Source organism: Herpailurus yagouaroundi, unplaced genomic scaffold (genome assembly GCF_014898765.1).
Source record: "Herpailurus yagouaroundi ecotype Mexico unplaced genomic scaffold, PumYag 142, whole genome shotgun sequence".
Lineage (NCBI taxonomy): Eukaryota > Metazoa > Chordata > Mammalia > Carnivora > Felidae > Herpailurus > Herpailurus yagouaroundi.
Genome location: NW_024412397.1, coordinates 11,633,343 through 11,646,938, shown reverse-complemented (window position 1 = coordinate 11,646,938; position 13,596 = coordinate 11,633,343). Strand labels below are relative to the sequence as shown.

The 13,596-nt window shown below is 39.1% G+C and overlaps 1 protein-coding gene across 6 annotated transcripts in view; it reads left to right on the top strand.

Moving 5' to 3' along the window:
* CDH7 (cadherin 7) overlaps window positions 1-13,596 on the top strand; it is a 123,013-nt gene that overhangs the window by 73,882 nt on the left and 35,535 nt on the right. For all 6 annotated transcript variants that reach the window (XM_040478607.1, XM_040478604.1, XM_040478609.1 and 3 more), the window contains one exon: window positions 12,920-13,173. In XM_040478607.1, coding sequence (XP_040334541.1) covers window positions 12,920-13,173 — 254 coding nt within the window. The remainder of the gene's footprint in view (window positions 1-12,919; window positions 13,174-13,596) is intronic.

The following is a 13,596-nucleotide window of genomic DNA, read 5'->3' as shown; positions in this document are numbered from 1 at the left end:
ACCAGGTGCTGCTAGGATTTGATGTATGTATTTATTCTGATGATTGTGAACACCTCTAAAGATTATTTCACATTTGGACAACCGAGTCCCATTGTCTCCATTCAGATAGTCATTTCTCTTGGAATTAGGTTATTTTGTACCTGTGAACCGTGCTTCATAATCACCTGAACTTGTTTTCTCTCGACTCTGTAGTATAATAAAACTTCAGTTATTTGTTTTTTCATAAACAATGCAGTGTCATGATTATAATGGGATTTATTCCAGTTTGAGAAGATTGTTGTCATATTTTGAGACATTTACATATGTTACACTTTGCACAGAGTGAACTTAAGAGCAGAGAGTGAAGAATAGGAAAACTGTCTTTTTAAAGAAGATACATTAGTAAAAGAGAAATATGTACAGAACTGTGGAAGATTACTTTAAGTTATGCTATTATTGCCCCCATGTCTTGTATAAAAAATGTTTATAAATAGGACCAAATAGGCAGAATCCACAAGGCTAAAGGTTTTTGTAGGTATTGCCACAGAATTAGTTTTCCGCAACTTAAATATTCCCTCTATACATTAGGAATAAACACGATTACATAGTTTAAGTGTTGTTTAAAAATTATGACAAAAATACAGTGATTCACAGTTAAAGTGCTGTACAAGCTGGTTCTTTGACCATTTATGAATGATTTAATGATAACCTTGGCGAGCAGTTCTACAGGGCTTCAAAATTCACAAAGTGTCAACATAAATATTCCTCCATGTGAGTGAACACTGGTTTTTTTCCCCCACTTAGAAGTTCTTCTGCTTGCAGTCTCATATCCTAATTTACAGGGGGTGTCCTTTAGCTTTCTACTTTTCCTTTGAGATATGTCAGTCCTGTCTCTCAAGTACTTCAGTTTGCAATGCAAGACCTCAGCAGGGGTTAACGACGCAGTTTTGCTTTTCTAATATTCATTACCATAGAGTCACAGTGCAGTAGAAAAGGATGTGTGTTCAAGACGCATTTCCTGTGAAGGACAAGTACACATTCCTCTCTGGCCAACAGATGGTGTTGGGTGGGTCACATGGTCACTGTCAAACAGCATATTTAAGCTGCTTCTGGCCGATTCTGTGCTATCTTCATAATCTCCTTATATTCATACCTTAAGAAATTCAGAATGACGCCAAAGCCACGAAATAATAAAGCATTACCTTAGAAGGATCCGTAAGGTGGCCCGCACCCATCCACCGCTGGGGAGAAAGAGTTCAAATACGCAGTTTCCTTCCAACCTTCAACTCGGCCGCAAGGATTTCTGAGCTCCCGGGTTTACCATCTTGTTATTGAAACGTGTCCTTTGTCGACTACTTGAAGTGCTGAGGGGCTAATCCCCAGAGTCAAGTTTGTATTTCAGCATTTCATACAAGGCTGTTTGTTGATGTATAGTGGAGGAAACTGACAACATTCACAATTCTTCTTTTTTCTTATCATTACATTTTTCTTTCAAGGATCCAATTCAATTAATCCCGCTGTGGAGGCACGTTCCTCAAAACGGAACAAAGATGTTTCCCTTATTTGACCGTGAAAGGCACAAATTTGGAATTAAAGGCTGACTGTCATAAGGTTAATACAGTAACTCTAGTTGACTTCTGAATTTCAGGTTATATTTTCCAATTAATTCAACCCATCGTTACTGTATATAAGTAGATCCTTCTGTCATTTTAATCATTATGCTCATGTGTGCATATGTATAGACTCTCTGCATATCAACGTATAAACTTACCTGTGTGTGAATAGCCAAGAGTAGAGATGAATTTAAGGTCTTAAAAAGGAAGAAATTGACAGTCTCTGAAGGAAGTTGATAGTAATGTACATGTCAACGCATGATAGTCTTGATCAAAGAGGCAAAGGCCATGTTCGCTTGGGAGTATTTTCTGTTTGCTTTGATTTTTGATAGTTATCAGAGCAATGTTCTTGGAATATATGTATGTCAAAGACATTTTTCAGTGAGTCCATCACTATTTTTTTTTTTTTTTGCTTAGTATAAACAAGTCACAGATAATGTACAAACTTTTCCTTTACTTCTGTCTCTTTTTCCACGGTGTGTTGTATCCTAAATTAGCTTCAGTGGGTAGGCTTCCAAGAAAGAGATATTTAAGAAAGAGATAAGAAAGGATTTAGTGATTGTGTAAGAAAATTGGAGAGAGAATTTAAGGAGAAAACTAATGTTTCTAGCATGAGTAACTGGGTAAGTGTGTCCTTGAATAGGGGTGTGCAAATGATTAATATGGTTTGGAATACACATGAAGCGCCTATGATATCTGGATAATAATGTCTAGGAGGTCATGAATAAGGATATGCAGCTTAAGGCAGAGGCCTGGAGTACAAACTTAGGTCTGGGAGGCATTACCATATGCATGACAATTATAATTAAAGGGACACTGGAGAATTCCCTAAAGCATGTATGGAAAGTAAGGGAAAGAGGTGCCTGGCTGATCTCAGGGTTGTGAGTTCAAGTCCCACAGTGGGCATAGAGCTTAGTTAAAAAAAATAAATGAATCAAGTGAGGGAAAGAATGCTTTAGACACTAGTGAAACTGAAAACTTTAAGTTAGAAGGGCAGAGAAGAATTCAAAAAAGGGAAATTGTTTTATTCTTCCAGCATTAAGGTATTTGCAGAGAGTTTAAAAATAAGTAGTCAAAAAGCAAATTAAATACATATATATGTATACATATATGTATATACGTATGTATGTATATATATACACATATATACGCATATATGTGTGTATATATATATGCGTATATATGTGTATATATATACATACAGGGGTGCCTGGGTGGCTCAGTTGGTTGAGAGTCCGACTTCAGCACAGGGCATGATCTCACAGTTTGTGAGTTTGAGCCCTGCATTAGGTTCACTGCTGTTAGCACAGAGCCTACTTAAGATAGATCCTCTGTCCTCCTCTCTCTGTCCCTCCCTTGCTCGAGCTCTGTCTCAAAAATAAACCTTAAAAAAAGTATACAAACACACACACACACACACACACACACACACACACACACACACACAGAAAAGTGATTGCATATATTATCAATAGAGGAGGGAACTGATGGAGCCTGGAATCTATTTTAGGTGATAAAGACAGAATATAACCAATCAGGAAATGATTAGAAGAGTCAAGGGCCTGGAATTCAAAGAGATCACATGTCTAGACATGACCCCCTCCCACCATTTCATTTGGTCATTTCAAGGCTAGTTTGGTTCACTTTTACTGGCTATGCTGCCATCACCTGTCACAAACTGAAGCCACCAACTTTTATTCTGTGTCTCTCCACAATTGTGTCAGCCATCCATTGCGACTTAACCAATTACCCCCCAAATGGACTACTTTAAACAACAGTTTTTCTTTAGGTCATGACTTTGTGGGTGAGCAATTTGGTGGGGGGTTAGCAGAGTGATTTTTCTTCTGGTCTTAAGTAGGCTCATCTAAGTGGTGAGCTCTTGGTCAGCTTGGTGGCTTCTCCATGGAGGTGGCTGTCTGTCTGCTGGGACAACAAGAGGGGCAATGTGGCTCACATCATCCAACAGCTAACCTGGATTTATTCCAAGAACGGCAAGAACAGAAGCTGCAGGGACTCGCGATGCCGATGTCTAGAATTGGCTCATCACTGCTGCCACATTATGTTCATCAGAGCAACACAGGCCAGTCCGGATTTGAGCAGCGAGTGGAAAACACACACATGTACACACGCACACGAAAAGAAAGGAGCTATAAAACATTGTGGACGCTGGGAAAATAGAAAAAAGATTTTGAGTCCCAGCTGTGCTCCAGAGAGACTCAGCTCAAAAATCTTCACGGTGCACATAGAAGGAATGGTGGAAGTAAGAATCTCAGGTCAGCTGACGTCTACTCTCACCTTCTCTCCTGTGTCAGCTTTACTCACAAAATAATTGTGTGGATCAAAATAAATCAGTGTTTGCCACCGTTTGGTAAAGGCTCCCAGGAAAACATGAGCTAAACTGCCTTTGGGTCATAATCTGGGTTCAGCTTGCCTGAAAATGCGTGAGACCCTTCTGTAGGGCATCCCTTGGTATCCTCAGTCGTGCATGCTGGGAAATAGAGACCTCTGCCTGGGCTGTTGCGTGAACCAGGTGTTAGATGCTGGGCAGGAATGTAGTCTTTTGCAAAGGCTTGTTTCCTGTTTTCTGCTTATGAAAATCAAAACAGTCTAGTAAATTCACAGTAGGAGGTTCTGGTACACAGAACCCTGTGCCTTCCCAGAGAGATCTCTACATCCTAATCTTTGGAACCTGTGAATAGTTTATATTACAAAAGGAATTTTGCAGATGGGATTAAATTAAGGAACTCAGGATGGGGAGATTATCCTGGATTATCTCCTTGGGCTCAATGTAATCACAAGGTCTTTACATGAGGGTTGCAGGGAGAGTCAGAGTCAGAAAAGAGATGTGATAACAGAACCAGAGAAAGAAGTAATACGTTTTAAAGATGGAAGAAGGCGGGCATAGAGGGGGGAGGCGCGTGCACCTGGGTGGCTCAGTCTGTGAAGTGTCCGACTTTGGCTCAGGTCATGATCTCACCGTTGTGGGTTCGAGCCCTGCGTCGGGCTCTGTGCTGACAGCTCAGAGCCTGGAGCCTGCTTCCGATTCTGGGTCTCCCTCTGTCTCTGCCCCTCCCCGAGGCCTTGAGAAGGAACACATCCCCTGCTGATACCTTGATTTAGACTTCTGCACTCCAAAGTGGCAAAACAATACTTTGATGTTTTTTAAGCCGCTAAATTTATGGTGGTTTGTTACTGCAGTAGTAGGAAATTAACACATATGTGAAATGGAGTATTTCTGAGTGGAAAAGCTAATCCAGACAATAACATAAAAGAGAAAGCAAGACATTAACTAGGCCTGCATAAGAATCTGGGTAATTCCTGATTTAGGCATTCTGTGCTCAAGTTGAAATAATGTACAATGGCAGTGCACATTTTGGTGATAACAGCCCTCAGTGTCTCTCACTCGAATCTCACCCACCCCCCCAGTATGGACTGCTTGTTTCCAAGTCAGTTTTGTAGGATTTCTCCCACTTTCTTCCTTTTGTCATCATCGTGAGATTAACTCCTACTACTTTTGTTTTTTTGTTTTAGACGATCTGATTTATACTTCCGATTCATTCTGATTTTCTTTCTTAGTCTGTGGGAACAAAGACACTGGAGCCACCCTGTGTGATTAGGAGCAAGAAAGTCCATCTGTCTTGACTCAGTTCTAGATTTGTTAAAAAGATCTGTTAGGAGCTGTATTATCTTGTGAGAATCAATGATGTTAATAATACTGTTAAACACTTAGCATGATAACTTGCATATGGTAAGGCTATATAAATGTGTTGTATTTTTATTTCTTTTATGATTTTATAAATTATTTTTTAGAGAGAGCATGAGTGCAGGAAAGAGGCAGAGGGAGGGAGGGAGAGAGAGAGACAGAGAGAGAAAATCTTAATTAGGCTCCACACTCCGAGCAGAGCCTGACATGGGACTCGATCCCACGACCCTGGGATCATGATCTGAGCCAAAATCAACCAGCTGAGCCATCAAGGCGCCCCATCAATGTGTATGGTTAATGGGGAATACATCCAGCAGCTTATAGTTCTACCTCTTTGTGGATTAGTTCAACTAAAAATCTGAAATGTATGTGCATTTAACTGTCTCAGATTTTTTTAAGTTACAAAATGGAGATGTGTTATGATGCCTGCTTGAATTATCTTTTTTTTCATATCAAGATTAAGAGATGTTAATTTAATTACTCATAGAAGTCAAAAGACACCTGTGTGGCTAGATAATGGAGATAGTTACTCCCGATATGTATATCTTTACTTTATTCCTAATGGGTTGACATAACTTAATGTTTCGGGCTTAAACATTTCTGCAGTTATTTGTAAGATCTTTGGTGGGGTACCAATTTACCTATAGAGTACCAAAAATTTTCTGTGTAGTAATAATAGTGTATTAGCAAAATGTGAATATTTGTATCAAGTACCTGATACAGAGCTGCGTTACAGTATAATTTTTGAAAAGTTAAGATAATAATTCTCCGGGAAACATAAACTGGACGTGGTGGTGTCTCATAATCTTTTTTTGCTTAGTCTAAATTTGCTTATACTTATTTTGCGACATTTCAGATTATTTGTCCTTAAATATTTTTAATGCATCAACATAATGCATCCAAATATAGAATCATATAACAATTTGAAACCTGTGTTTCCCTTCTCTTATCCTCTATTAAAAAAAAAAGTACTCTATTGTCCAAATCTGAACATAGGTTTTATGATTCACAAAAGTTTTCAAGGCAAATAAAACCTTCAGAAGATGCTAAAATCACTTGCACCTGTCAGCAAAAATTGCACTGGACAAATTTAAACAGCTTAAGACAGACTTCAAGGATATTGCAGTAGGAGAAGGAGACCATAATTCAGTCTAAACTCAAGTCAGAGGAGGGCGCCTGTGTGGCTCAGTAGGTTGAGTGTCCGACTCTTGATTTCGGCTCAGGTCATGATCTCAGTCTTGAGATTGAGTCCCACGCTGAGCATGGTGCCTGCTTGAGATTCTCTCTCTCCCTCTGCCTTCCTCCCACTCCCATGCACACTTACTTTCTCTTGCTCTCTAAAAAAAAATTTTTTTTAAATAATAAACTCAAGTCAGGTGAGAAAGAGGGCTACCGAGTTAGAATTTAGTATCTACGAAGAGAGGTAACGACATTTGTCTGTCCTGATTGGCTTTACCCAAAAGAAAATAAGATTTTCTTGTACCTTTATGACAGGGGGTAGTTTTACAACTTGGAGTAAGGCTTAGACTGAAGGTTGGCTCCTACCCTCCACAGCAGCCAGCAGCTAGAGGGTCTGTCTTCCTTGATAATGACATTTCAAAGAGATGGCTCCCCATTTCTTGAGGAAGACATTTCTGGGCTGTAAAACTGGCAAGATTTTTTTTTTTTTTAATTTACCTCTGAAAGGGGCAGAGAATGGGCTTATGATACAAGCTGTCTAAGAAAAGGGCTGTCAGGGGTCAAAGTCAGGAAGAAGCCTACCTAAATTTAGGCAAGTGGGAAACAACCCAAGAAAGGGTGAAAATAAAGGCAATAATGCAGTTGCACATGATAAAGGTGTGTTTTGCTTTTGAAAAGTACTTGGGGGGAGTAACTTTAGAACTCTTATCATTGTATTTAAATGCTATTTAAATTTATCCTTGCTGAGAGACCTTTTTCAAGGTTGTGGGTCATTTTTAAGGTTTTGGACAGTAGGTTGATTTGAAATCATTGTAAAGGGAAAATTGTGAGTGGGGTTATTTTTCCATAGGTATGGCCTCATTTAGGCCCACTTACTAAAGGGAGACAAACGATTTCTATTGGTTTGATCAACAGGTAGGGAGGAAATTGAATGCAAAACAATATGCTTTGATCCAAAAGACGGCTGGAATCTCCAGAGAAAGAAGTGTTTTACAAATGACAATCTTCGTGCTTTTGCACAAAATCAACATTAAATATAAGACACTAAGTAATAGACGGGGACACACACACACACACACACACGCGCGCTCTAATCAGCTCTTATGGTACCAGTCCATGTTTAGAAGAGCAGAAAGAGAACAATCTGCAAAGGAAAAGGTTAACTTCGGGGGGTGCCTTGGTGGCTCAGTTGGTAAAGTGTCCGACTCTCGATTTCAGCTCCGGTCGTGATCTCATGAAACATGAGATGTCATGAGATCGTGAAGCCCTGCGTCAGCACAGCCTGGTTGGGATCCTCTCTCCCTCTCGCTCTGCCCCTCTCCTCTGCACGCATTGGTGTGTGCATGCACACGTTCTCTCTCTCAAAATAAATGAATATTTTTAGAATATTTTTTAATGTTTATTTTTGGAGAGAGAGACAGAGTGTGAGTGGTGGAAGGGCAGAGAGAGAGGGAGACACAGAATCCGAAGCAGGCTCCAGGCTCCGAGCTGTCAGTATAGAGCCCGACACGGGGCTCGAACCCACGAACCACGAGATCATGACCTGAGCCGAAATCAGATGCTCAACCGACTGAGCCACCCAGGCACCCCAATAAATATTTTTTTACAAAGAAGAGTTTAATATGGATCAATTCCTAAACATCAACTTCTGCATTGCTCAAAAGAACAAGAGCTAAAAGGAGGCTGTTGAGCTTGATGAGAGCACCTTTGGCTATAGACCAGTAGCCAAGCTATATGGAGAAAGAAGAATGTAGTGCAGTGATTTTGTTAAATGAATTCATGATTATGTTTTAACTTAGGTTCTACTACTAAAAATGGCAGGGGGAACTACGGAGATCCCACTCTATATGATATATTTTTTTTTAAATCAAAGCCACCATATTATAAAGTAATTTTACTGAAGGTGTAGGTGTCATGGGGGGTGTCCTCTTCCAGAAGAGGAAGGCATGGTCTTAACTTTCATTGGATTTGCTCATAATCTAGCAGGAAATAATGGCACTAAGAATGATAATGACCAAGTGAATATTTGTACAGCGATTACTCAGTGTTGGGCAGTGTTCTACGTATTTTAAAGCAAGGAATACTTTATAGCAAACCTGTGAGGTCGGCGACGTAGGCAGGTGCCTAAATTTGATAATGCCATACAATACGAATCCTAATTGCTCTTCGAGCCTGCTTTTTGTAGCAGGAAGGGAGTAGGTGGTGGGTGGACATGGACTTGAGTTCACGTAATGTGCCTGCCCTTCTACACATGTAACTTTACACTTCCTTTGTAACTCTCTGCTGTTTGGTTTTCACATCAATTAATAATACTAGCCTTGCATCGTTTCAATGTACGTTAAAAATGTGTATAAAACTTCTTGTTCACGGTTAGCCTTCAACATAAGGTTTATTATGTGTTAGGTACGGGGATTCTGGGAACACTCATAAAAGAAAAGTGATCACGAGTATCCTTGAGATTTCAATAAGAGAAACGGAAGACAAAATTATGTGGGAAAGAAGGGCCAGCAGGCGATACGAACTGGAAGACAAAGTGTGATGCTCGTAGTGAATAGTTCGTTTTAATTGTAGTAAAAAGGATGGGAGAAAGAAGGGTGAACATCTAGTCTGGAAAAACAAGCTTATTCTCTTGGGCTCCCTAGATCAGGGGTTGACAAACAACTGCCTGTCTGCTATTGTACAGCTTCAGAGCCTAGGGTGGTTTTGTGTTTTTAAAATGATGGAGAAATCGGGAAAGACGGATGTTGTGTGATACGTGAAGGTTATATAAAATGTAAATTGCATTGCCTGCAAATGAAGTGTTATTGGCTCACAGCCACACTAATTCATTTGCAGGGGGCAGAGAATGCGTACCCTGCAAAGCCTAATTATTTAGTATTATTTCCTTACAGGAAAAAGGTTGTTCACCTCTGCCGCAGTTATACTGCTTAGGTTTTAATTACGCTTTTTATTTTCATTCCGGTATAGTTAACACGTAATATAGTGTCATATTAGTTTCAGGTGTACAGCCAGCTGATGGGACAGTTCCGCACATTCGTCCGTGCTTGTCAAGATGAGTGCACTTTTCAAGCCTTCATCCCCTTTGCCAGTGTCACCACCCCCACCCCACCTCCGCTCTGCTAACCATCAGTTTGTTCTCTGCAGTTTTTTTCTTTTTAATCGTGAAGTTTCTCATCTCTGATGGCAAAAACAAACAAACAAAAAACAGCCCTATTTTATAGTCTAGGAAATAAGATACCCAATAAGCTGCTTCTTTCTTTTGGTGTCTCTGACATACGGGTCACTTGACAGATGAAAGAACAGCTTCTACAGGTCCCAGATATGTCTCTATGACATCACTGGTCTGGGTCTACGTGATTTCCATTTGAACTCAGGTTCTCATTAATCCTACATCTTGCTTGCTATTGTGGGCGACAGCATGAACAGTGTTCTGGTCTGATTTCCAGTGACGTATGGTCTCCAGTGATATGTAGCTTCTAATATCGAACATGATCTCTTCAGACATTACCTTCATCTCCTTCCTTTTACTTTGCCTTTCCTCACCTGTTGCTTTAACATTTCTTTCCCCAAGTAAAACCCTGTTCGTTAAATCTAATAGTTACGGAATATGTTGCTTATATAGAAATCAATAAGAAAAAGAAATAGGAATCAAAATTCTGTTGCAAAAGCTTTTTCTTCTATGTGTTTAACAACTCTGTTACCCCACACCTCTCTTTGAAAAGTATTGTCTGGCTTATTCTGATTTGCTCTGAAAATCATTTTGTGTAGCAATTCTTTTGTCTGTAATCTTGATTCATAGCCTTTCATATGAATTCTTTTATTGCTCTATTTTCATAATAGCTCTCAGGCAACCAATCATCATGTGTGATACTGTGTTTCATTATGATTCAGTGGCATCCAGATGTCTGTATCTCATGGTGTTGCCTTTTAGACAGATTAAAAAAAAGTTGCTATAAAATAATTGCATTCATTTGTGTGGTAGATTTTAAATTATTGTTTCATGTATCAGTCACACTTTTACTTGAATACAGAAATACTTGTTACCCCTTTTGATAAACCTGAATGAATATCTTAAAAGTTGTGGTTTTGAATTGATTTAAAAGGAGATGATAAACAGGATTTTTAAAACACATTCTACATACACAGATACAAATTATATAAAAATAAGATCCCTCTCATCACTTGTCAGTTTTATAAGTAATAGAAGCACAAAGTAAAAAGGTTAATATCTGAGCTGTTTGTGCATATGTTTACAGTCTCTAAGTAAATCCATTTAGGTACATATTTTTTTTATTCTCAGCAATACCCAAATTAAACAGTGGTTATATGTATGGTGACAAGACTGTGTTAATGCAAAGATCGGGCTTCTTACAAGAGGGTTTGCATCACAATTACCCAGTGAGCCTTTTGAAAATGCGTATGGTTGGGCTTCATCCTGGATCTGCTGAGTCAAAATTTTCATTGAAGGAGCCACACATGTGTGGCTACCCAGAAAATTCCTCTGGGTAGTCCTAATTCTCACATTTGATTGAGAACTATCGAGCCAGAAATATTTTTAGGTAATAGACAAAAAAGGTAGCCTCGTAAAAAATATCACTGAATTTGCTCAGAAGGACTTGTTTAGAGCACTGTCATGTGCCCCTGAATTTTCATATGAAACTTCAGAGAAAATTAAAACTGCATTTTCCTGTAGCAATGCTAAGAAGGTTTTTTTTTTTTTTTTTTTTTTCCTGTGGTAGAATACCAATATACCTAATTGTTCCTTCCCCTCACCCCCTACTTTGGCCATCGGGATTCTCTGTGGCCAAGTGTCCTGGCTATCTGTGGTCTAGTTGTTTTCTAATCCAACAAGAATTTATTGAGCCCCTTCTATGTACTGAATTCATAACAGGCACTGGGAATGCTAGTAATTAACAAAACAGTCTGGAGCTTACAGTCGATTGGATGAGACCGATGTGAGGCCAGTAAATAGTTCAGTAAGTTCTCCTTTATCTAGATATTGTAAACCTATTTTGAGAATTGATCTATATTTTTTTTTTCTCGGTATTAACCAGAGATGAGCCATGGAATCTTTTCATGTAATATATGTCTGCAAATACACATGAATATTTGTGTATTTTGTACGTACATGGGTTTATGTGTGTATGTGTATTATGTTTTGTCTAAGCGTGTGTAGATGTATATATATGTATATATATTCTGTACATCATATATACATATATGTGTATATATATACTTTCAGTGTGTGTTTATATGTGCATCTCCTAATTTATATTTATATGACTACATTGTTTTTTTTTTTTTTTTTAGTATCACACCTTTTGGGATGGGTTGGAATGTATGCATACCTTCCTGTATGTAATACTCATGTGCCCACCTACATAATAGATGAAGTTGGATTATAATTCGCAACATTGCGTTTTTGCCCCTTTTCATAATACTTTTCCTGTGACGTAACCATTAAGTAAAAACGAGAGTTATATGTATCATGTGTTATATTTCATACCATGTCTTTACTTTTTTACACCATTATTTTTGTCTTATTGAATGTAAGTGATATTTGGGGACAGCTTTTCAGTGGTGAGATTGAGATCGAAAGTCATTAAACTCTGAGGCTCTGTATCCCTTGAAGAAAGAGCATTTTATTGTCACAAACAACTTCAGCATGTTGTGTGCAGCATTCTTTTTTTTTCCCCCCACAGATGGTGCGTTTCTAAGACAGCATTTAATTGCCCTTACAACTTTTTAAAGCTACCAAATGGTTTAACTTGGGTCACTGTTTTTGAGGAACGTGTTAGCGTGTTAATCCTCTAGGAAAGTTACAGAATGGAGATTCTGGAATATAACTCTCCACCATCAAATACAGAGACACAGTGTGCACTGGTAGAGGGATTGTGGAGAAAGAAACAATGCGTGCTTCGTCGAGAACTGGCTGTGTTTTCAGACGGCACAAATTCAACGTACCACCTATCCTGTGTGGCTGGCTCCCTTTGGAGCATCTATAAAAGCTCAGGACTGGAATGGAGTCCCTGAAATCAATAAAGATGACCTTTTAAATCATAAATTCAGTGGAAAGTTGTATGTTTCTTTCTTTTTAGTGTGCACCCCTGGATAGTGCAGCTAAATTACATGGTTGAAGAAAATTATATTGATATCCCTGTTGGAAAGGTTTTTCAATCTTGTCAGTTGTCTTTCAGATAATATTCAAAAGACTTGCATTTGCCAGCGGAGTGGATTAAGTTAGCTGAGAAGCACTTACCATTGTCTGTGAGCCAGAAAAGTAGCAAGGATTCTGATTGGCATCATTATTTATTATTTGTGAATGCTGATGGTGCATTTTCGTGGCGGAGTCCTTTCTATGCGTACTGACATTCACAAATGAAAAGGCTCTGCTTAGCTGACTCTTTAATTGGTAATTTAATTTTCCTAATAACTTTCTTTACAGGACCTGGATTTTGAAGCCAAAACAAGTTACACACTCCGGATAGAAGCCGCAAACAAAGATGCCGACCCTCGCTTTCTGAGCTTGGGTCCATTCAGCGACACGACCACAGTGAAAATAATCGTGGAAGATGTGGATGAGCCCCCTGTGTTTTCCGCACCCTTGTACCCCATGGAGGTATCGGAGGCTACCCAAGTTGGGAATATCATTGGCACCGTCGCGGCTCATGACCCGGATTCTTCCAACAGCCCTGTGAGGTAAAAGCTCATCGCTCTCCTTTTATGCAATTTTACAAGAGTGTGCTTTGCTCACCGTTCATGTCTCCACGTTACGATGCTTTTGGTTCATGGCAAATGAAGACCAGTTTTGTATATATATTGAGCCATAGAGGCAGAAGGAACCAGGATCAGAGCGGTGCAACATTTTACTAATTTAAAAATGTTTCACCTGATTATCCGGGGCCATTATTATGTAGCAATAATTTTTAGGCATCCGTTATCATCCACAAGCCATAGCTGATGTTCCTATTCAACCAATTATCCTGAGCTCTTTCAAAGCAAACCGTGTTCAAAGATGAAGTGATGCGTGTCCTAGTTATGGGATATATGCATATATTAGAAAACTAATTTTATAAAAAATTTAAATTAGGGATTGACTTTCATTAGATCACTTTCTCATAT